The sequence below is a fragment of the Pholcus phalangioides genome, unplaced genomic scaffold (genome assembly GCF_987345545.1).
Source record: "Pholcus phalangioides strain wild (caught in Gottingen) unplaced genomic scaffold, Ppha-v1.0 ptg000039l_1, whole genome shotgun sequence".
NCBI lineage: Eukaryota > Metazoa > Arthropoda > Arachnida > Araneae > Pholcidae > Pholcus > Pholcus phalangioides.
In genome coordinates, this window is record NW_028301625.1 from 7,436,995 (window position 1) to 7,462,007 (window position 25,013).

At 39.1% G+C, this 25,013-nt stretch overlaps 1 protein-coding gene across 3 annotated transcripts in view; it reads left to right on the plus strand.

Annotated features, from left to right (window-relative positions):
• The window catches only part of LOC149065524 (serine/threonine-protein kinase PLK2-like), a 127,799-nt gene that overhangs the window by 39,861 nt on the left and 62,925 nt on the right, over window positions 1–25,013 (plus strand). For all 3 annotated transcript variants that reach the window (XM_089253742.1, XM_089253741.1, XM_089253743.1), the window contains 2 exons: window positions 6,786–6,902; window positions 22,783–23,003. In XM_089253742.1, coding sequence (XP_089109868.1) covers window positions 6,786–6,902; window positions 22,783–23,003 — 338 coding nt within the window. The remainder of the gene's footprint in view (window positions 1–6,785; window positions 6,903–22,782; window positions 23,004–25,013) is intronic.

A 25,013-nucleotide genomic window follows, 5' to 3' on the forward strand; every position in this document is an offset into this window, starting at 1 on the left:
TAAGAATTGGAGGAATTGGAAAATTTGAATGAGGTTTGTGAAAAAGTTCTCACAAAGGAGAATTTTTTTTTGGTACAGAAAGAAAAAGTAGTTCAAATTTTTGTCGATAGATGAGAGCTGCACGAAAGCAAATCACTAGAATTATTCAAATCACAGTCCTACAAAATGCAGGGTGTACGAGGAGGTGTGTTACTGCCGCTTACATACGTTTTTCATTGTGATATTAACCATTTGTTGGGTAAAGCACTATTCGTGAAGTGTGTGTGTGTTTTTTTTTAAAGTCGATCGTGCAGCGCCCTCTGTCGACAAAAATTTGAAATATTTCTTTCTGTACCAAAAAAAAACCGCATTCAAAAATACACCAATTTTTTCAATTTTTTTCCCCCTGAATTTTTAAGCTGTTTACAAATTTTTGGGACACCCTGTATCCCTGCTACTTTCAAGAATTCGTTCAAGGAAAAAAGCAACAATGAATTGATATGATTTCAAGAATTGCTTTTTTGTGAATTTCTGCCTCGCTCTCTTTCCTCTCTTTCCCGAACTTCACCTTTTTGAATTTCTGTTTCCCTTTCTCATTTCCGAATTTCTGCTCCTCCCTACAAGCCCCTTCCCAATATTTTTTCTCCACCCTTTCCTGAATTCCTGCCCCTCTTTTACCCTAGCCAGAATTTTGTCTTCCATTGCCCTTTCTTTAGGTTTTAGCACTCTCCAGCCCGTTTTTCAAAAACTTTACCCGTCCCTTGCTTTTTTGCGTAATTTCTGCTTAAGGGGTCTCATACCTTTTAACATGGTGAAAAACTGTGCTCGAATTTAAATATCATTACAAATATTATATATATATAACAATTGATTTATTTCAAATTTTTCACACATGTTGTTGATTGTATGTGCTATCTTATGCTGGTATAAAGTTTTGCATATCTCGGGTACTTAATTTTTTGTAAATTTTCAAAGAAAGTGTATTAAAAAGAGCTTGCACGCATGATAAAATACCGTGACATCAATGTAACTGAATAAAAATTTATGAAAAATAAAGAAAACGGTTTAGTTCATATGAAATGAAGCAAAAGGTTGAGATTTCATTGACTCAATATTTTCTCAAAATTTTAAACGTTTTTAAATTTAATTTTAAATAAGATTGACTCAATGACATCTCAAACTTTTGCTTCATTTCATGAATTGAAGTTTCCTTTATATGTATTTTGAATTGATTTTTATTCATTTACATTGATGTCATAGTATTTTATCATACGCGGAAGATGTTTTTAATGCATTCTTTTGAAAATTTACAAAAATTCACGTACCAGAGATATTTACAATTTTATATCAGTATGGGATAGCACATATAATCAAAAAATATGTAAAAAATTTGAAATATATCAATGGGTAAACAGTATTTTTTCATGATATTTCTATTAGAATATAGTTTTTCACCATGTTGAAAGGTATGAGACCCCCTAACTATTTTGCCCTGAATTTCTGCCCCTCTCTTGCCCGTTTTTGCCCTTTCTCGTCCTATATCTAAATTTCAGTTTCGTTTGCCATTTTTTAAATTTCGGCTCTCACCCGACTTTATTTCGAAATTTACCTTGTTCTTTTCGCAATTTCTTCCCACTTGGATTTTTTTTCTGAATTTCTTGCTTTCGTTTCCATCAGGGCCGCTTTTACCAAACGCGGGGCCCGGTTCGAAAATAATAGTGAGGCCAGGTGCGCCTCAAGAATTTTGGGGAACCAAAATGTTTTGGATTCCCCCCTCCCACCACCCCGATTTTATGCATTTTGTGGGGGGGGGGGAAGGGTATCGGCGTCTATTATTTCAGAATATGCAGGAATGCTGAGAAAAATCCATGCAAAAAATTTTAAACGCACAACTAAATGTAAATTAACACAAAAAATGATGGAAATTCAGCACCGTGATGGTAACGTTCAACTCATGAGAGGAAACAATTTCCGAAACGAATGAAAACTTTATAGACCTGATGAATTAAAAATAATTGAAAGAGAAATAATTCTAGAATTGATGGAAATTCGGCATTCATTTAAGAATTAATTCCAGAATTGATGAAAATCCAGAATTAACTGAAGAAATAACTACAGAGAATATTTATTAAAATACAGAATAATCGGTAGAAAAAAATTCCGGAATTGATGAAAATTCAGAACTTAATGAAAAAAAAAATTCCAGAACACATGAAAATTCAGAAAATAGTGATAATTCTAGAATGGGTGAAAATCCAGAATTAAAAAATAAAAAATAATCTTAGAATATTTCTAAAAGCCTACAATAATTAACCGTGAGTGCAGGGCCCCACAAAGCGCGGGGCTCGGTGTGCGACTGCACCTTTCCCACACCCTTAAGGGCGGCTCTGGTTTACATTTCTAAATTTCTGCCCTTGTTACAGCTTCCGGCGTCCCTGATATGTTAGAATTGCAGTTTCAAAGAGTGTGTGTGTTTGTGTATTTATTCAAAGAGAGAGAACAGTTTTAGAAAGTGTTATGAGATACTCGATGATTTATCATTCGCCATCCGGGCAACCAGCAATTGCTGTTTTCGCACTTCGCAACCGCTTTTAATTCGGATACTACTCGCTTCGCAAAACACGGCAATGGTGTGAATCCTCTTGGGGTATTACTCATGTTTGAAATATGCTGCTGCGCATATAAGCATGTTTAGAGCACGTTTTCATTCTCGTTCCACTTTGGCCCTCCCTGTCTCTGGCAAAGCGTTTTCCGTGTACGTATAACGTGTCAGATGGTGTTTCTCTGTCATCGCTCTTCCAATTTGATCTGGCCACTTTATCATTATCTTTGTGTATATAATAACACACTTGGGTTTATTCTACGTGTTCGAATGACTGTGACGCGTATTTATTTCGATATAACACGTGTTGGTCGAGTGTTTCCGGTCATTGATGTTTCCATTTCGGTCGATATGGAAACATCCGCCACAAAAAATGCGATTTTTTGTGTTTGTCATAATTTTTTTATGGTTTAATTGCCATTTTTTGCCGGAGACTTTTTACATTTCTGAAGTTTTTCTTCAAAAGATTTTTTTTTCCCCGGATCTAACATGCAGTGGTCTTCTCCGTTAACGGATACTATTTGGAATCTCTTGGAATAGGGCTTGAATGTATTTCCGAATTTATTGACGGACACTCCCCACAACAAGACACAATTTTCAATCCCTGTGGGTGTCCTTAATAGAGAGGTTCCACTATATTAAGCACCATTGAATAGGGCCATCTTAAGAGTATTATGGGTCCCCGGGCCAAGTGATTTCACTGAGGCCCCACCTGTTAAATTATCGAAAAATTCAACTACTAATTTTTCTGATGCCCCTTTTCTCTTGAGGTCCCCGGGCCGTGCCTGTGTGGGCCCGTGCGTTAAGACGGCACTGCCATTGAAGCGTTGCTGCCCTAACTCATTGGGCCCACCCGCAAGTAACCTTTACAGCCTCATGGGACCCGTACAAAGTGATGCCCTGATTTCCCTCTACCTGACAGGAATTATTACCTACCTTTTATTCTCGAAAATCGTAGTGCAAGATCTTATGGAGACCCTAAGCACCTGAAGTCCCAGGACATGCGCAGGGGGGCCCATGCGTTAAGATGACCCTGCGTACCTGAGTACGGCCCGGGGACTCGTAATAATGAAATTCGGTAATGATTTTCAAGAGTAGGCTATATATGTGTGAATTAGTAGGCAGTCACTTTCAGCTAGGTAAGGCCTCAGAAAATCTTTTTACCCGGGGTGGTCCATGCTGCTGTTAAGACGGCCGTGCACTGGCGCGAAATGGCGAAAAATAAAAATAAAAATTGCAAATATATAATCAAAAAACTAATTTGTTTATTTTTTTTACCAAAATTTCTATCTTCAACAATGATGAATAAAATTCACGTACGTGAAGACAGTGTCCTTTTAATAGGGAAGAAAAGGGGATTTCGCGGGCCCCGACTCAAACAGGACCCCCAAGAATCCCTAAAGTTATTTATTAATCCTGAATTTAACTTATTAAAAATTTATCCTAATTTAGGTAATTTATTTTGTTGCATAATTTTCGAGAGTAAGCATTGAAATGGTAGGTTGTTACTTTCAGCAGGGTGAAGCCTCAAATTTCACCGAGGCCCCCATACTGCCCTTGAGATTAAAGCGAAATGGCAAAAAAAAAGAAAAATATCCAAATGGAATCAGGAATTTAATTTCAATACATTTTTTCCAGTTATTTTTACCAAAATTCTACAAAAAACGATGCATAAATGAAAACAAATTCATATACATAAAACCAGGGGCATCTTAATGGAGAAAGTTGGGGGAGAACGGACCCATGAGTCAGACAAGACCCCAATAATCATCAAAGTTATTTAATTAATCTTGAAATGCTTTTTAGTAGAAATTTATTCTAATTCATTTCGAAACGTATTTTATTTTGTTGCATAATTGTAGAGAATAAGTATGTGGATTGGTAGAACTTTCAGCGAGGGAGGGGCTTCAAAATATTGCGTTACATGGGGATCCAAGGTTGTCTTAAGACGGCTTAGCATTGATGGCAAATATAAATAAAAATTACAAATAGAATCAAAAAATTACTTTTATTTTATTTGTGATTTTTACCAAAATTTCTTTAACTAATTTTTGACCGTTTGCACACAAATCAATATCTCCAGCTCACTGTGACGCCCCTAGGAGCCGCGACGCACACTTTGAGAAACACTGGGTTGAGGAGAACAACGCGTAAAAGAGTCAACCAGGGCCCCAAGAATCCTCGAAATTATTTATTTACCCTGAATTTTTTAAAATAAAAATTCATTCTAATTTACGTTTATAATTTTGTTGCATGATTTTCGAGAGTGAATATGTGAATTAGTTGTCAGTCTCTCTCGTTTCAGCTATATAGGTAGGGGGGCTTCCTATATATCCAGAATATCAGTTTTCCTGGTGAACCATGCAGGGCCGTAGTGTGCCTTTTCGGGGCCCCGGGGCAGACTTTTCCTTGGGGTCCTTCTTGAAAGGGTTGCTGTTATGCAAAATAAGTGTTAATTTTTTTTGGAGCCCCTATTCTGCTCGGGGCCCTGGGGCAGTGCCCCGGTCACCCCAACCTACTTACGGCCCTGGGTCCATGGTTCTCTTAAGACTGCCCTGCATTAAAGCGGAACGATAAAAAATAAAAATCACGAATAGATTCAAGAAATTAATTTAATTTGGTTTTTGCCGTGACTTTTACCAAAATTTCACAACGAAAAGCTACTATTAATACAAATACAACGCCACAACAGGCAAATTGCCCAACGAGGTGGCTGACTTGAGAACATCATGGATCCCCGAGACATTTTTTGGAGGCTCTACATACTACTGCTACACCACACATGCACCCCGCCAACACCCCCCTCCCCCCGCGGAACCCCCAATGAATCGGTACATGCGGGAATGTACGTGTAGTGAAACCTGACGTGAAGTTTTTTGTTTCTCTGTAATGCTTGTTATGTGTAGTGCTGCCATCTGCCACCAGTTTTTTCTAACTATGAGTGAAGTGTTATGATTGAATGATTTATCGTTGTAGGACTGTTGCTCTCTGTGGCGAGACTTTTTAACGGGGAGATCGGCTCGCATTTGCGCCTTGAAGTTGGGAACCACAGAAAACCAACTTCAGCCGACCACCACTGTGGGGTTCGAACCCGGATCCTCGCATCGCGAGTCCGTCACTATAACCACTCGACCACCACAGCGGCGATGTAAATTAATGTACAAAAGGCAGTGGCATCTTCTTAACGGGGAATGCTGGGGGGAGGGGCAAAAGACCGCGAGTCAAATAGGGCCTAAAAATCCTCTTTTTTACTAATTTTCAATTTAAATTTTATTCTAATTTACATTATTTATTTTGTGTTGCATTTTCGAGATTACACACATAAATGGGTAGACAGTCACTTTTAACAAGGTAGAGCCTCAAATTATCCCTTTTCTGGGGGGCGAGGGGTTCATGCTGCTCTTAAGACCGTCGCTGCTATGAAGCGAAATGGCAAAAAAAAAAAAAAAAAAAAAAAAAAAAATCCAAATAGATTCAAAAAATTAATTTCATTTTTTCCCCGTCACTTTTACTAAAATTTTTACATCCAAAAACTATGAATAAATGCAAAAAAATTCACGTAAAAAAAAGACAGCGACATGTTAATGGGGAACGGGGCCCAATGAGTCAAACAAGGCCCCAAGAATCCTTAAAGTTATTTATTGATCTTTAATTTTTCAAAACAAATTTATTCCAATTCAATATGTATTTTATTAGTTATAGGATATTCTATTTAGTCTTTTATCGCGTCTTTAGCAGAATTCTTAATATTCGGAATAAATATTCAGAAATATTCAGAATTCTTAAAATATTTCACTTTAGCGCACCCTGTATTTAATAATGGAAAATTTCGTATATATAAGTTTTTTGATAGTATTTTTCAACGATGAAAAACTAAAAACACCAAAATATTGTCTTTTCAAAAAGAAAATATTTCAAGTATTAGAAAAAAAAAGTATTTTATTAATAAAATATTTTTTTTTGTGTGAAAATTTATTTATGCTTCAAATTAGGTCACGCATGAAACAAATTATCTTCCGAAGGCTATACGGAAGGATATTCATATCGATTTCTTCTTTGCAGACACTTCCTCAGACTGATAATAATAATTTCCCATCATTTGGAGGCCCATTATTTTTAGGTTTTTGAAAATATTCAATGGCGAGAGAAGATTGATGAGATTTTTAAAGATTATTTGCTATTTTTTTGTTTGCTTTCTTTTCAGATATTGAAAGAAATTCGTCTTCACGAGAAACTGAGTCATCGAAATATCGTCAAGTTCCACAGCCATTTTGAAGATGATCTTAATATTTACATAATGCTTGAATGCTGCTCACAGAAAGTGAGTGACATGTTCGTTGATTATCACCATGCAAATGTTGTTACTAAACAAATTATTTCTGAGAACTTTTTTTTTTTGGGGGGGGGGGGCCCTATAATAATGTACCTCGACAATTGTGTGAACTGATGAATGAAGGCCCACGACAATTTTTTTTCCATTTGTGTTAATGCATGCGCCCTCGCCCTTCTATGAATCCCCTCCAAATGCTCCTTTATGTATTTCCGCTTCCCTCGCCCATTTATGTCTTTTATATTTCAGCTTCACACGCCTCTCCATAATATTCTGTTCCCCCATTACCTTTTATGAATTTCCGCTTCCCTCACCCATTTATGAATTTTCGTTCCCCCCCCCCCCATTGCTCTTTTTTATATTTCAGCTTCACTTGCCTCTCCATAATATTCTGTTCCCCCATTACCTTTTATGAATTTTCGTTCCCCCCCCCCCCATTGCTCTTTTTTATATTTCAGCTTCACTTGCCTCTCCATAATATTCTGTTCCCCCATTACCTTTTATGAATTTCCGCTTCCCTCACCCATTTATGAATTTTCGTTCCCCCCCCCATTGCTCTTTTTTATATTTCAGCTTCACTTGCCTCTCCATAATATTCTGTTCCCCCATTACCTTTTATGAATTTTCGTTCCCCCCCCCCCCATTGCTCTTTATTATATTTCAGCTTCACTTGCCTCTCCATAATATTCTGTTCCCCCATTACCTTTTATGAATTTCCGCTTCCCTCACCCATTTATGAATTTTCGTTCCCCCCCCCCATTGCTCTTTTTTATATTTCAGCTTCACTTGCCTCTCCATAATATTCTGTTCCCCCATTACCTTTTATGAATTTTCGTTCCCCCCCCCCATTGCTCTTTTTTATATTTCAGCTTCACTTGCCTCTCCATAATATTCTGTTCCCCCATTACCTTTTATGAATTTCCGCTTCCCTCACCCATTTATGAATTTTCGTTCCCCCCCCCATTGCTCTTTTTTATATTTCAGCTTCACTTGCCTCTCCATAATATTCTGTTCCCCCATTACCTTTTATGAATTTTCGTTCCCCCCCCCCATTGCTCTTTTTTATATTTCAGCTTCACTTGCCTCTCCATAATATTCTGTTCCCCCCATTACCTTTTATGAATTTCCGCTTCCCTCACCCATTTATGAATTTTCGTTCCCCCCCCCATTGCTCTTTTTTATATTTCAGCTTCACTTGCCTCTCCATAATATTCTGTTCCCCCATTACCTTTTATGAATTTTCGTTCCCCCCCCCCCATTGCTCTTTTTTATATTTCAGCTTCACTTGCCTCTCCATAATATTCTGTTCCCCCATTACCTTTTATGAATTTCCGCTTACCTCACCCATTTATGAATTTTCGTTCCCCCCCCCCATTGCTCTTTTTTATATTTCAGCTTCACTTGCCTCTCCATAATATTCTGTTCCCCCATTACCTTTTATGAATTTTCGTTCCCCCCCCCCCATTGCTCTTTTTTATATTTCAGCTTCACTTGCCTCTCCATAATATTCTGTTCCCCCATTACCTTTTATGAATTTCCGCTTACCTCACCCATTTATGAATTTTCGTTCCCCCCCCCCCATTGCTCTTTTTTATATTTCAGCTTCACTTGCCTCTCCATAATATTCTGTTCCCCCATTACCTTTTATGAATTTCCGCTTCCCTCACCCATTTATGAATTTTCGTTCCCCCCCCCCCATTGCTCTTTTTTATATTTCAGCTTCACTTGCCTCTCCATAATATTCTGTTCCCCCATTACCTTTTATGAATTTTCGTTCCCCCCCCCCCATTGCTCTTTTTTATATTTCAGCTTCACTTGCCTCTCCATAATATTCTGTTCCCCCATTACCTTTTATGAATTTCCGCTTACCTCACCCATTTATGAATTTTCGTTCCCCCCCCCCCATTGCTCTTTTTTATATTTCAGCTTCACTTGCCTCTCCATAATATTCTGTTCCCCCATTACCTTTTATGAATTTCCGCTTACCTCACCCATTTATGAATTTTCGTCCCCCCCCCCCATTGCTCTTTTTTATATTTCAGCTTCACTTGCCTCTCCATAATATTCTGTTCCCCCATTACCTTTTATGAATTTCCGCTTACCTCACCCATTTATGAATTTTCGTTCCCCCCCCCCCCCATTGCTCTTTTTTATATTTCAGCTTCACTTGCCTCTCCATAATATTCTGTTCCCCCATTACCTTTTATGAATTTTCGTTCCCCCCCCCCCATTGCTCTTTTTTATATTTCAGCTTCACTTGCCTCTCCATAATATTCTGTTCCCCCATTACCTTTTATGAATTTCCGCTTACCTCACCCATTTATGAATTTTCGTTCCCCCCCCCCCCCCCCATTGCTCTTTTTTATATTTCAGCTTCACTTGCCTCTCCATAATATTCTGTTCCCCCATTACCTTTTGTGGTCGGCTGAAGTTTGTTTTCTGTGGTTCCCAACTGCAAGGCGCGAATGCAAGCCGATCTCCCCGTTAAAAAGTCTCGCCACAGAGAGCAACAGTCCTACAACGATAAATCATTCAATCATAACACTTTACTCATAGTTAGAAAAACTGGTGGCAGATGGCAGCACTACACATTACAAGCATTACAGAGAAACAAAAAAACTTCACGTCAGGTTTCACTACACGTACACGCACATTCCCGCATGTACCGATTCGTTGGGGGTTCCGCGGGGGGGGGGGGTTAGGGCGGGGTGCATGTGTGGTGTAGCAGTAGTAGGTAGGGCCTCCAAAAAAATGGCTCGGGGATTCATGAGGTTCTTAAGTCAGCCACCTCGTTGGGCAATTTGCCTGATGTGGCGTTGTATTTGTATTTGTATATTTGTATGAATTTCCGCTTCCTTCACCCATTTATGAATTTTCGTTCCCCCCGCCCCCATTGCTCTTTTTTTATATTTCAGCTTCACTTGTCTCTATAAAATTCTGTTTCCCCCATTACCTTTTTTGCATATCCGCTTCCCTCGCTCTTTTATGAACATTGCTCATTTTTGCATTTTCGATTTTCTCGCCCTTCTGTGAATTCCCCTCCCCCCCAATCGTTCTTTTTGTACTTTACCTTCTCTTACCCTTTTACGAATATTTGTCCCCCCGCCCCCCATTGCCCTTTGTTGTATTTCCACTTCCCTCGCCCTTCTGTGAATTCCCGCCCCTCCCCCACATAGCTTTTTTTGTATTTTACCTACCTTCTCCTTTTTATGAATTCCCACCCCCCTCCCCCAAATTGGTCCATTTCCTGGTACCACCGCTTCCCTCGCTCTCAGTGTTATCCGAAAATATAATTTTGGAGAATAATTTCACTCCTTTCCAAAATTTTCAAGGGGTATTTTTGTAAAAAGAGGGATATTTTTTTTTATTAGTCCCACTGTACCTCCATTAAATTAACCTAAAATTTGAATTAGTATTTTTACTCCTCAACGAAATTTGGAGTGAAATTGAATTTGGATGCGTGAATCACGCGTCTAGATGCGTATTGGCGATACTGCTCGCCTTGCAATAAACTTTGATCCCTACTGATTTTTTTTATAATTCATCTTCTCCCTCACCCTCTTCCCCCACCCATTAGTTGTTTTTTGGTATTTCACTTTCCCTCGCCCTTCAACGACTTTCACCCTCCCTTTTCATATTCCAGCTTCTCTCCCTACCATGAATTCCCTCCCCTCTTTGAACTTCCATGAATTTTAGATCCCTTTATTCCGGGGGCCATGATGCTTATCTCACGAATACTAAATTTATTATAACAGCCATAGATCAACATCTTAATCGGGGCACGAACCATAACGTTGATGACGCCCCTGGGTCCGACTTCAATTATTTTCAACTGACTTCGGGTCAAATATGGCCCACAAATCATTGAAAACCTGCATAGATTTTGAAATTATTTTTTGAATTTTCAATAATTCTTTGAGTTTTTTTCAGTAGTCCCTTACATTGGTAAAGACGAGCCCTGCTGTATTTATCGAAACATTTGAATAAGCTCGCTCTTGCGGGCAGTTAAGTATCCCATAACCGGGCGCAAATCTAGTGATGTGTCAGGACGAGAGAACAACTGTGTATGTTCTCGTGGGATCTTCCCGTATTTTACAGGACGGATGAATTTTTCCCATATCATCGGGTTTTTGGGAGGGGTGACCGCTCCCAGCCACCCCCTCCCGTATCCGCGCTTGCCTTTGGCGGTAGTTGGTTGTGATATTCCCGATTGGAATGCCTTCATGGTAACAATGACACCAATTTGCAACGAAATCTCCACCCATTCATTAATGATTCAAACGCCTATATTACCGTACATGCAGGGCGTATTGTTCATTGCAGTATACAAATTAGTAGGATGAGTTAATTGATCCTGATTGGAACCCGTTTTGGGCTGTAAACAACCATTAAACAACTCAAAAATGTTCATTAGGAGCAATTATGGAATTTTTTCAAATTTTAGTCATTCGTCAATCACTAGAACAGTGGTTTCCAAACTTTTTACGTCGCGGAGCACTTTTCAGAATAAAACTTTATTACGGAGCACTAATTTCGACGACACATACGTTGGTACAGTATACATTACGTAAATGTGATTAATTTACAGTAGTAGTGGTGGGTTGGTAAGATACAGAGTTAGAGATGGGAAGAGTTCAGCGTATATGGGTTCAAACCCACCCACCTACAGATAATTACACTTTTTTTGACCACTGTGGTGGTCGAGTGGTTATAGTGACGGACTCGCGATGCGAGGATCCGGGTTCGAACCCCACAGTGGTGGTCGGCTGAAGTTGGTTTTCTGTGGTTTCCAACTTCAAGGCGCAAATGCGAGCCGATCTCCCCGTTAAAAAGTCTCGCCACAGAGAGCAACAGTCCTACAACGATAAATCATTCAATCATAACACTTCACTCATAGTTAGAAAAAAACTGGTGGCAGATGGCAGCACGACACATAACAAGCATTACACAGGAACAAACTTCACGTCAGGTTTCACTACACGTACACACACATTCCCGCATGTACCGATTCGTTGGGGGGTTCCGCGGGGGGTTGTGGGCGGGGTGCATGTGTGGTGTAGTAGTAGTAGGTAGGGCTCGTAGGTAGGGTAAAAAAGGGCTCGGGGATCCATGGTGTTCTTAGGTCAGCCACCTCGTTGGGCAATTTGCCTGTTGTGGCGTTGTATTTGTATTTGTATTTGTATAATTTAGTGATTATGCAAATTCTACGATCGTTTTGGTCAGCGAATATGCATAATAACCGATTTATCACATTCATCGTAACATATACAAGGTGTTCCTCGAAAAGCGTCGGAAAGTGAAAAATTCTGTGGTCCATTTAATAGTTCCATATGGGAAATTACCAGCTTGAATTCAGTTGATATTTTTTTTCAAATAATGATTGGGGGAAATATAAAACAAAGTTTTTACCTGGTTCCCAATCAAGAAATGTAAAACAGTTACATTTGCAACATTGAGAAAGAAATTTGTAATGAAAAATTTGAAGAAAATTTTATTCAGATATAGATGATTGAATTTTCGATTTTTACCAGTTTTCACGTACTAAAATGACCATTTATGTCAAAACTCAAGACACTATTCAGTAGGCTACTAGTCACTATTTTCAAATGAAAAGCGGCAGTTCAAACTGTTGACATTTTGACAAAAATTTCGGTTGAAAAAAGACAAATTTTTATTAATTTATTTGTAAAAATCATATATATATATTTTCGTATTTCTCTCCAATATTTTAAGGATGAAGCGATTGCAATTGAATTTATCAGGCGATTTGCTATATTTAATTTCAACTCTCAAATGTAAGTGAAACACCTCGTACATGTGCGAGGGCCACTCTGAAAGGTTTTAGCAGCTCTCAAAGCAGCATAAAAATTAAGTTGATTTATATTTACATGCATTGAAAGAACACTGAAAACATTCATTCTAAGTTCTTTTCTAATGCATTTTTTTTTTGGCTTGAAAAAAAAAATTTCCATTGAAGTTTGAAATTTAATTTTTGAACGAAACTTCCCTTAACTATTTTTCAAGTAACAGAGCCCCACGGTAACCAATCAGTTGCTGCAAGAGCGGAACAGTTGCGGTTTCACAATTCTTCCCCCCTTGAAGGGCTTGGACAGCCGCTTGGGGTTCGTACTTTCGTCCTGGTTTGGAAAGGCTTCGATAGCCGCTTCTCCGATCGGGTTCGTACTTCCGTTCTGGTTTCAAAAGGCTTGGACAGCCGCTTTCACTCTGGTTCGAAGGGCTTTGACAAGCGCTTTTACCAGCACAGCCACGTACATTCGTATGCATACCTGGGTAGAAACTTTCCTTCTTGTTTGCGGGGCAGGAATGCCACCTCTGTTCTAGTTTACGGAGGTAGCAGACACTAGCCGACCCTTAGCAGTGATGGGCTTGCATTTCAGCGAGCAATTTGCTAGCGCAAATCTGACAAACTTCGAGCCGTTCGGCACTATTTCGTGCACTGTTATACTCCTTTCTAATAACACTCTGCCCCATAACTACTTTCGAAGTTCGTAGCGTCATCTATTCTGATTCTCTGTCTCTCCTCCACCATCCCTCTTTTTAGTTGCCGTGTAGCACTTAAGATCGATCTTCATTTTGATCCGGATATGGATTCCGATCCTTCACTTATGTGAAATTTTGTTCCCATATAGCGTTTTTGTTAGGGGTATACTTCGCTTCACGCGAACTAACATTACGAGGTTTTTCATAACGTGATCGGTAATTTTGCATACCAATTAATAGACACTAGAGTTCTCTGGATCTACACGGTAGGGTGGGGCTTCTGCTTGATGCACGTCGCACTATGCCCTGAGATAAAGCCTCGGCGACTTTAGCTCTGTAGCTATAGCTAAACACCACACGACGGGCATTAAGAGGGGTGGCACCCCCCCCCATCCGAACCAGACTCTCACTGGCTCTCGACTCAGGAAATTTATCCATCTCGCCTGTCGGATCTGTACTGAGCCACGTCTGTTCAACAATTAACCTGTATGGCCTTGGGGCTGGGTCAGGGGTGTGCGTATCTACGTTTACCAATTAATAGCAGCTATTGATCTGTATCCATAGCATAAACCATTATTAAACCGAACATTAAGAGGGATGGCACTCCCCCGCCCCCACTCGAACCTGTGACCGCTTGGAATTGTCTAGTCCTGCAAGATCTGTACTGCTGTATTGAGCAGAATGGCGGCGTCTGGTCCTAATATTGCATCTCGCAACAGATAGATTGTGGTTGTGTTCCTTCTGATATGTACATCTCGCGATAGATACAGTGTGGTTCCCGTGGTCCTCCTGCTATGTAGATCTTGCGATAGAGTGGCTCTCGTGGACCTGATAGGTGCATCTCTCGATAGAAATTTGGTTCTCGTGGTCCTTCTGTTACGTACATTTCGCGATAGATACAGCGTGGTTCTCGTGGTCCTTCTGCTATGTAGATCTTGTGGTAGATAGAGGGTGGTTGTCTTGGTCCTGATATGTACATCTCACGATAGATACAATTCTGTTCCCGTGGTCCTTCTGATATGTACAAGAAGAGCGCACTCTTCGCTTATATATCTCGCGATAGAGTGCGGTTCTCGTGATTCTTCCGATATAAACATCTCGCGATAGATACAATGTGGTTCTCGAGGTAGATGGATTGTGGTAGATAGATTGTGGCTGTCGTGGGCCTCCTGATAGGTGCATCTCGCGATAGATACAATGTGGTTCTCGAGGTAGATGGATTGTGGTAGATAGATTGTGGCTGTCGTGGGCCTCCTGATAGGTGCATCTCGCGATAGAAATGTGGTTCTCGTGGTCCTTCTGCTACGTACATCTCGCGATAGATACAGTGTGGTTCTGGTGGTCCTTCTGCTACGTACATCTCGCGATAGACGGTGGTTGTCTTGGTCTTGATATATGTACATCTCGCGATAGATACAATGCGGTTCCCGTGGTCCTCCTGTTATGTAGATCTTGCGATAGAGTGTGGTTCTCGTGGGCCTCCTGCTAGGTGCATCTCACGATACATAGTGTCAGGTTGTCATGGTCCTTCTGATAGGTAAATCTCGCGATACATAGTGTGAGGTTGTCGTAATCTTTCTGCTATGTACATCATGCGATAGAATGTGGTTCTCGTGGTCCTTCTGCTATTTTCATCTCGCGATAGCCAAAGTGGTTCTTCTGGTCCTGATACGTACGCATCTCGCGATACCTAGTGTGTGTGGTTGCCGTAGTTTTTTTGCTATATACATCTCACGATAGATAGAATGGGATTCTCGTGGTCTTTCTGATAGGTACATCTCAAGGTAGAATGCGGTTCTCGTGGTCCTTCTGCTACGTATATCTCGCGATTGAATGTGGTTCTCGAGGTTCTATGTATATCTCGCGATATATAAAATGTGGTTCTCGTGGTCCTTCTGCTACGTCCATCTTGCGATAAATAGAGTGTGGTTGTGGCGGTCCTGCTACGTACATCTCGCTATAGATAGTGTTTGTTGTGGTCCTTCTGATATGCACATCTCGAGATATGTAGTGTTGGGTTTTCGTGGTCCTTCTGATATGAACATCACGCGATAGATAGAGCGTACTTCCCGTTGTCCTTCTATGTACATTTCGCGAAAGAGCGATTTACTCGTGGTGGTCATGCAATGTACATCTCGCGATAGAATTTGGTTACCTTGGTCCTTCTGATATGTGCATCTCGCGATAGATAGAACGTGGTTCTCGGGATCTCTCCGACATGTTCAACTCGCGATAGATAGAGCATGGTTCCCGTGGTCTTTCTGATATGAAGATCTCGGGATAATGTGGCTCTCGTGGTTCTTCTGTTATGTACTTCTCCCGATAGATAGTTTGTAGGTCTCGTGGTCCTTCTGATAAGTACATCTCGTGATAGAGTGTGGTTGTCGTAGTCCTTCTGATATGTACACGTTACGATAGATAGAGCATGGTTCTCGTGGTCTTTTTGCTATGTACATCTCGCGATAGTGTTTTTCATGTTCCATCTCATACAAATCTCGCAATAGATATAGCGTGGTTCTCGTGCTCACTCTGATAAGTACATCACTCGATAGAGTGTGGTTCTCGTGGTCCTTCTGCTACGCACATCTCGCGTTAGAGATTGTGGTTTTCGTTGTCTATGTACATCTCGCGACGGACTGTGGTTCACATGGTCCCTCTGATATGTACATCTTGCGATAGATAGAGCGTGGTTCTCGCGGTCCTTCTGCTATGTACATCTCGCGATGCCTAGTGTGTGGTTCTCGCGGTCCTTCTGCTATGTACATCTCCCGATAGTTGTTCCCGTGGGCTTTCTAATATGTACATCTCGCGATAGATAGATTGTCGTTGTCGTGGTCGTTCTACTACGTACATCTCGCGATAGAGTATGGTTCTCGTGGTCCTTCTGCTATGTACATCTCCCGGTAGAGCGTGATTCTTGTCTTCTTATGTACATCTCGTGATAGGAAAAAGGTTCCCGTGGTCCTTTTGATATTGTTCTCGTGGCCCTTCTGCTATGTACATCTCGCTATAGAGCGTGGTTCTCGTGGTCCTTCTGCTATGTACATCTCGTTATAGAAAATGGTTCTCGTGGTCCATCTCATCTGTACATCTCGCGGTAGATTCAAAGTGGTTCCCGTGGTCCTGGTGATATGAGCATCTCTCGATAAATTGAGTGTGGTTCTCGTGGTGCTTCTGCTATGTACATCTCTCGATACACAGAGTGGGGTTCACGTGGTCCTCCTGCTATGTACATCTCGCGATACAGTGCGATTCTCGTGATCCTTCTGATATGTACAATCTCGCGATATAGTATGGTTCTCATGGCTCTTCTGATTTGTACCTCTCGATAGAGTGTGGTTCTCGCGGTCATTCTGATAGGTACATCTCGCAATAAATTGAGTGTGGTTCTTGTGGTCCTTCTTCAACGTTTAATTCGCAATCAGAGCGTGGCTCTCGCGATATATAGAGTGTGGTTCTCATGATCCTTCTGATATGCACATCTCGCGATAGCTTGGTTCCTGTCGTCTTTCTAATATGTAGATCTACCGATGTGTTCTTTCTGATATATAACATCGCGCGATATATGGAGTGTGGTTCTCGTGGTCCTTCTGATATGCACATCTTGCGATCGATAGAGCATGATTCTGGTGGTCCTTCTGCTATATACATCTCGCGATCGGTAGAGAGTGGTTTTCGTGATCCTTCTGATATGTACAATCTCGCGATACACAGAATGTGATTCCCGTGGTCCAATTTGCCGTTTCGTATTCGCCCTGTGCTCCATTCAATCGTTTGGAGGCTTTTTTTTTGTTAAAAAACATTCTTTTATTTATAATGTCGTCCGATGTCTTCGCGGAGCACCAAGAAGTCCTTGGCGGAGCATATTTTGAGAACCCCGGCACTAGACCAAAGATGCTCAACCTTTTGATGAGTGTGGGCCACTTCAATGAATTGAAAACTGGTCGTGGGCCAATTAATTAAGTGACCTGGAACTGCTCCGCAGGTTACTTGTGTGATCTGTAAACGTGCCAAGGGTCAGTCAAGTGATGTGTAAATGTGTCGTGGGTCACTTTAGTGATCTGGTAATGCGTCGCGAGTCACTCAAGTGATCTGGAAATGTGCCGCGGGTCACCTAAGTGAATTAAGAATGCACTGCGAGCCACTTAAATGTTGCTCAACAACAGCGTCCCAGGACACTTAAGTGATCTGGAAATGTGTCGTGGGTCACTTACGTGATCTGGAAATGTGTCGCGGGTCACTTAATTAAGGTAAGAATAGGCTGCAAGTCACTTAGCCTCTTTACGATCACGGGCGTAATATTATGTTCAAACTCCACGGGAATAAATTCCAGCAAGAGTTCTCTGTGTTTTCCTTCCTCTCTCTTCACCATCGCGAAGTTTCATAGCAACCCTATTACCTTCGGAACATTATTTTTCCACGCATATAATGTACCTTTCTCCTATTGTATATACATATAAAAGCAGAAGAGAACACGTAGGGTGAGAGTGAAAAGAGGGATCCAAAAAAAATCTCTTTATCCACATGTTATCTATATATTATACTTTTTCGTTTATATTTTTTCTTTCCTCCCTTCTTCGTTTTTCTAACTAATAGTTAGGTTAGGACAAGGTTAAAATATTTATAGTCGATTCGTTAAATAGAGATAATACAAATTTCTTGACAAATGCTCGTACGTGAAGTGGTTAAATGAGGTGAGAATGTAACACGATCCACTTAAACGAGGTAAGAATGTGCCGCGATCCCTACTCAAGTGATCTGTAAATTTGCCGCGGGTCCCTTAAGTGATCTGAAAATGTGCCGCGGGTCACTTAAGTAATCTGTAAATGTGCTGCGGGTCACTGAAAAGATCTGGTTATGTGCTGCTTAGTTCATTTTTAAAAATTAAGTTTTAGGTCGCGGGGTTTATTAGATGTCTCCGAGGGCTACATTTAACCCTGCGCGCAAAGGGGCGAGCATGTATGTGTTACGGTGAATGTGATAAATCGGTTATATATATTATGGGAGTATTATGCATAATAACCGGTTATTATGCATACTTACTAATAATCGTCTTGGTAAGTTGATAAATATGAAAAAAATTCCAAATAAGCCTAGTATGTTTGATGAATATATAGTCATACCCCGATATAATGATGCAATACAAGTACGAATTATCATGTATACTATATCATATAGTACGAATTATCATGTATACTATATCATATAGTACGAATTATCATGTATACTATATCATATAGTACGAATTATCAATACTATATCATATAGTACGAATTATCATGTTTACCAATGACGCGACACTTGGGACTTACGCATAATCGCCGGTAAAAGTGATAATTTTTCATTACTTATTATATTTACTAACGACGTTTGGGTACTATGCGTAATCGCCGGTTCAAACTTACCATAATGCTCGGCGATGTTGCATAATAACCAGATTTATCACATTTACTGTAACAAATGCACTAGGCACTGATTATTGGCGATCAACACGACGCCGAACTTTGGCGACTTCAGACAACAAAGACTACATAAAAAAAAACTAATTTTTTGTCTAAAATTAATCAATATTTGATTTCATAGACATTCCAAGAACCATGAAAATATCCTCTGTCAGGAATGTCAAAAATTTTCTGCGACACGAGCACCGAAAAAGCTCCAGAAAAAAACCCTATTTTCTGAAGTTAATAAAATTCGTTATTTTACCTTATTTTCAAAAAGGAAAAAATCATCATCTGGCAACGTCTGTTCCGGGAAAATTCCTTCGTCAAAAATTCTCGGAAAATTTCTTTCGCTAGAACTTGATGCTGTTTGATTGAAAAAATTCAAAAACGGTGGAAAATCTTTTTATCCCGAAAATTTTTTGTGTGTATTTCTTTCCTTAAAAATTTAATAATAAAAATGAAATCTGTTTCAGGATTTTGAAATATTGAGTTATTTTATGAATATAGATGTTTCGGATTTATTTATTGCTCGGATATTTAATTTCTGTCCTTTTTATATTGATACTGTATATTTTCCAATTTTGCTGTGGACGTGGTAATTAGAAAAAATTGTTTTTCCTTCCATTAATTTTGTATTTTTATTAATTATTAATTTTCATCAATTCTAGAATTATCTATTTTATTAATTCTAGAATTATCTATTTTATTAATTCTATAATTATCTATTTTATTAATTCTATAATTATCTATTTTATTAATTTCGAATTTTGATAAATTCTGAAATTTCAATTATCCCGAATTTTTTATAGTTTCCAATTTCCATTAATTTTGAACTTTCATCAATTTTGAATTTTCATCAATTATGAAGTTCCATTAACTCCCTTTAATTATTCATTTCATCAATAATGAATTTTCATTAATTCTATATATTCATTTCATCAATAATGAATTTTCATTAATTCTATATATTCATTTCATCAATAATGAATTTTCATTAATTCTATATATTCATTTCATCAATAATGAATTTTCATTAATTCTATATATTCATTTCATCAATAATGAATTTTCATTAATTCTATATATTCATTTCATCAATAATGAATTTTCATTAATTCTATATATTCATTTCATCAATAATGAATTTTCATTAATTCTATATATTCATTTCATCAATAATGAATTTTCATTAATTCTATAATTATTCATTTCATCAATAATGAATTTTCATTAATTCTATAATTATTCATTTCATCAATAATGAATTTTCATTAATTCTATAATTATTCATTTCATCAATAATGAATTTTCATTAATTCTATAATTATTCATTTCATTAATTTTTAATTTTTTTTTAATTTTAAAAATCTTTAATAGTTCTCGCGAATTATTTCTTCATCAAGTCCACGTTTTCGTTGTTTCTGGAAAAAATTACGCACTTCTTTCATCAATTCCAAATTTTTACCGAATTATCAATTTTCATTAATTCTACAACCATTTTTTTTTCATCAATTTCAAATTTTTATCAATAATAAATTTTCATCGAATTTTTTTTTATTGCGCTCGTATTTATTTGTACAGATATTTTCCAACATTTCTATGGACATTCAGGTGCGGATTCGGGAAAGCGATGGAAGTTTGTCTCCGCTCCCAGGAACCGGATAACGTGGGGAAATAGGGTCTGTCCAGTATTTTATGGGACGATCGTACGAACCTACACAGTCAGTCAGTCACCCCTGGATCTCCGCCTGTGTGTATTCTGTAACAATTTTATGACTCGCAAACCCATTTTCCCCACAAATATAAGAAGTCGGGGATCAAGTCCGCCCCCAAAAACAGTTAACATGCCTCTTTATGATACATTACGTTTGGACGTGGCCATTTGGACGCAGCTGTTTTAACGCGGGACATTTGGACCCGTGCCGTTTGGACATCGACTGATTGGACCCCCCCCCCCTCCGGTGGCGATGCATGCTTGTATACGTCGATGTAAAGGCGTTATAAAGATTTTTAATCTCATCTTGCGATACATTCTGCCAGACATTCATCAATTGTTGCTCTAGATCTGCGACATTTTGGGGTGCCTGAATTTTGATAAAAGGTCTTTTATAAAACTGGAAAAATTCAACCAATAAGCGCGTCGGTTACATTCGAGCGAATGCAACCGGCGCACAGTGGTCCAAATCGGGAAATTAGCTGGAAAAAAATAAAAAAAATCAAGTTTTTGCTTCGGAAATAAAAACCATATGGGTGGGTAGAGAAATGTCTGGTGCATCTTGAGGTGATATTTGTTTCGTGATATTTGTGTACATCGGGGGGGGGGGTTCCGGGGGGTCAAAGGGGGGTAATGACTGACTCAGATGGGGCTCTCGCCGAAATGTGATGAAAAGCTTAACTTCCCTAGGTTGTCATTCTGTTGCATTTGAGTGGAACTATGAAATTCTTTTTGCTATTCATTTTTAGTTTTCTGTCCTTTTCGGTTCGTTATTTTCCAAGCTCCGGGAAGAGGAAATAATTTTCGTAATTCGTCTTTGAAAGTTGGCTCATTTTTGAGTAGTTTTAAGCACAAAAAGTGAGTTATAAAAAAAGTTTAACTCTGTTCAATCGTGAAATGTTTTTCCTGATGTTCTACATGTTGTTGGCGAACGTTTTGCATTATGCTTAGCCGCCCCCAGCCGCCCCTTTTTACGTAAGGAATTTTTGAAATGGCCTTATGTGTGACTCGTCAAGACTATAAACAAGCCAGAGAATATAGATCAAGAAAAATTTCACGTCAAACAACTAATGAAGATTTGATGAACTATCTTCTTTATATCATCAGATCATCTAATATCTTCAATAAACTCACTTCACTCCTGAGATATAGATGGCAGCACTGAAAAGTCATACACAACATTAGATACGCACTCAGACTGTTCGGTACACGCACTTACACTTTCGGCACAACTCACTAGGTAGTACATTGCCTATGGCAATAGACCTGAGTTGTGCTCGGTTTGATTGGTGGAGCGCGGTAGCCCAGGTCTATAAGATACTCGCCTAAAGTACCAAAGGACGTTTAGAGGTGTCGCGAGTTCGATACCCGGTTCGTCCTTGTCAGAAAACTTTCCTGACACAGGGGTACAACAAAAACGGCGACATGACCGCAGAAAAAATTGCTACCGCACGGAGTCCCCATCGAGGGGTTAGAGCACCAACCTCTCGATGAGTATAAAAAACAAGCCTGCCGTTCGGAATCGGCAATAAATTGTAGGTCCCGGTCTAATTACCCCTCGTGTGCAGAAAATGACCGTGGTGCGACAAAAATGATCAAATGGCTTATTGGTTGCTTCAATTTAAATTTTTATACTATAAGGCTGGTATTACACTATAAAACTTTGATAAAAATTCTTTTATAAAACTTGAAAATGTAACCAATAAACACATCTGTTACATTTGAGCGAACTTAACTGATCCGCCTATTGGTTGCATTTTTCAAGTTTTATAAACGAACTTTTATAAAAGTTTTATAGTGTGATCCCGACCTAAAACAGTCGACGCTCGTTATGACGACCATTCCATTACAATGACCGGTAGGATAAGTTCCAAATGCTTTCCACATAAAAAATATCCTATATGTTTACCTTTCGATATAACGAGCACCCAATATACGGCCGTTTTCGATGGGGTCATTATAACGAGCGTCCACTGTACCAGCCTTAGGCCGGGATTACACAAGAAATGTTTGATAAAAGATCTATTACAAATCTTGAAAAAACAGTCAATAAGCTTATTTGTTACATTTGCTCGAATGTAACCGATACGGTTATTGGTGGCATTTTCAAGTTTTATCAAAGTTCTTTTATAAAACTTTAATAGAGTAATATAAATAATAGTAATTTTTATTATATAAAATTCAATTTTAGTTTTATCTTTGTTTGAAACAGTCTCTCTTCCAAGTACTTCGCCGCAAGCAAAACCTTGAAGAAATGGAGGCTCGTTATTTCATGAGACAATTAGCTGAAGGCGTCCGTTACATCCACGAAGAACACAGTATTGTACACCGTGATTTGAAATTGGGGAACCTTCTACTATCTAAAGACATGGAGTTGAAGATTGCTGACTTTGGTTTGGCCACAAGACTCTGCGACGGAAAAACTGAAGCTGCGTAAGTTGATCGATATTTATTGTGACTCATCGCTTTTCGCGCTTCTTGACGATATCTATAAAAAACTTCTTTTCACTTTCTTTTCTCCAGCGTTTCTGTTCTTGAAACTAGTTTTTTTCTTGTTTTTTCACTTTCTTTGTCTGTGCTGTACCTGATTCATGTATTGTTTGAACGATAGCACTCTAACACTCTAAGTTGCGGCATTTTTAAATTCATTCTTGGTTTCTACTGGTGTTCACAACATTAATATTTACATTTTTTTAATAATTCCGCAGGCTTTTTTTTAAATATCTTTGTGCATATTTAAATGTGTGTGTGAGTAGAATCAGTGGTAATGTCACCTTGGGACCCTTTCCTTGTTAGTGCTATGTTGGTCGAGATATTTGAATTAAAAACCTCTAAAAATGAGGGAAAGAACAGTATAGTTATGGGACAAACTTGACAAAAACAGCATGAAAATATATGCAGTCAGGGCCGCAACTAGATGCTTGGTCGCCCGGGGCCAGTGCGCATTTTGGCGCCCCCTTGTAAGGTTGAAGGAGAGGTTTGAGAATAAAATTTTCGCCTCCTCTGGTCCAGCTCCCGGGGCACGAGATCCACATGCTCCTCTTCGCCCCCCCCCCCATATGCGGCCCTGTATACAGTATATGTTTGAAATATTCTATAACCTTTTGAATTTAGAGTTCTCCCCTTAATTTCAATGAGCAATATCTTAGTGAATATCGCACCCTTATACATATGTAATGTTTTTGTTGGGTTCAGTCAAGACTGTCCAACAACTTTCTAATCGGAACGATTGTATAAAAACTTAAATTTTGTATCTCGGCACATATACAGCCCCTAATGAAATGACTGACATATCTAACATGGGCATGTTATTTGGATACTTTTTCTAATTGAACATATGCTTCTGTAACCAACAGTTAAAAAAATAATGGGCGCATAAGGATTCAATTTTACTTCCTGTATACAGAGTGTTTATAATTATTCTCGTACCCTGAGTGGTTTTTATCTTAAAAATTACTCATCCGAATAGTGCCAAATTTTCAGGATATCTTAATGAGACCACGGGCGAGAGATTAATAAAATAAAAAATAGTTTAATTTTTTATCACCAGGTGGATAAAAGGCGTTTTCTACCGCATTTTCTTTTTTTTCCACGGTCCGTATTGCATATATACAAAGTTTCAATGGAATATGTCCAGAAGTTACCCTATTCTGTAGAACGGACGCTACATCCGCTGAGTAGTTTCCGTACACTGACACTGCTCAGACCTATGTAGCGCTCGTCAGTATACTGACTCACATTTTCATTTTTTCCGGCAGTACGGTCGCGAAATTTTTCTGCAGCTCTTGTTCCTTCTTGGTCACACCTAAAGCCGGGTCCAGAATACCGTGCTACGCTATGCCGAGAAGCGCAAAAACTGGTTTTTGACGGCAGAATCAGTTAAAATCACCACGGCCACACCTCGAAACAGGTTTTTGAGTGGCGTAGCAGTGCGGATATGGAACCGACTTAATACAGGGTTCACTCTTGCGCGGTCATTTACTCACTACTTACGCTCATGCACTACTTACGCTTACTCACTACTTGCTCTGGCTCACTACTTACTCTTGCTCACTCACTTACTCACTCTTACTCAGGCCGGCATTACACTATAAAAGTTTTAGGAAAGTTCTTTTATAAAACTTGAAAAATGCAACCAATAAGTGTATCAGTAACATTCGCTCGAATGTAGCCAATAGGCTTATTGGCTGCTTTTCTAAGTTTTGTAAAAGATCGTTTATCAAACTTTTATAGTGCAATATTCACTACTCACTCTTACTCACTACTCGCTCTTACCCACTTATTCACTACTCAGTCGTACTCACTTACTCACTGCTCACTCTTATTCACTTACTCACTAATACTCTTACTCACTCACTCATTACTCGCTCTTACTCATTCACTTTCTCACGCACTTGCTCAATACTCACTCTCACCTACTCATTACTCACTCTTACTGACTCA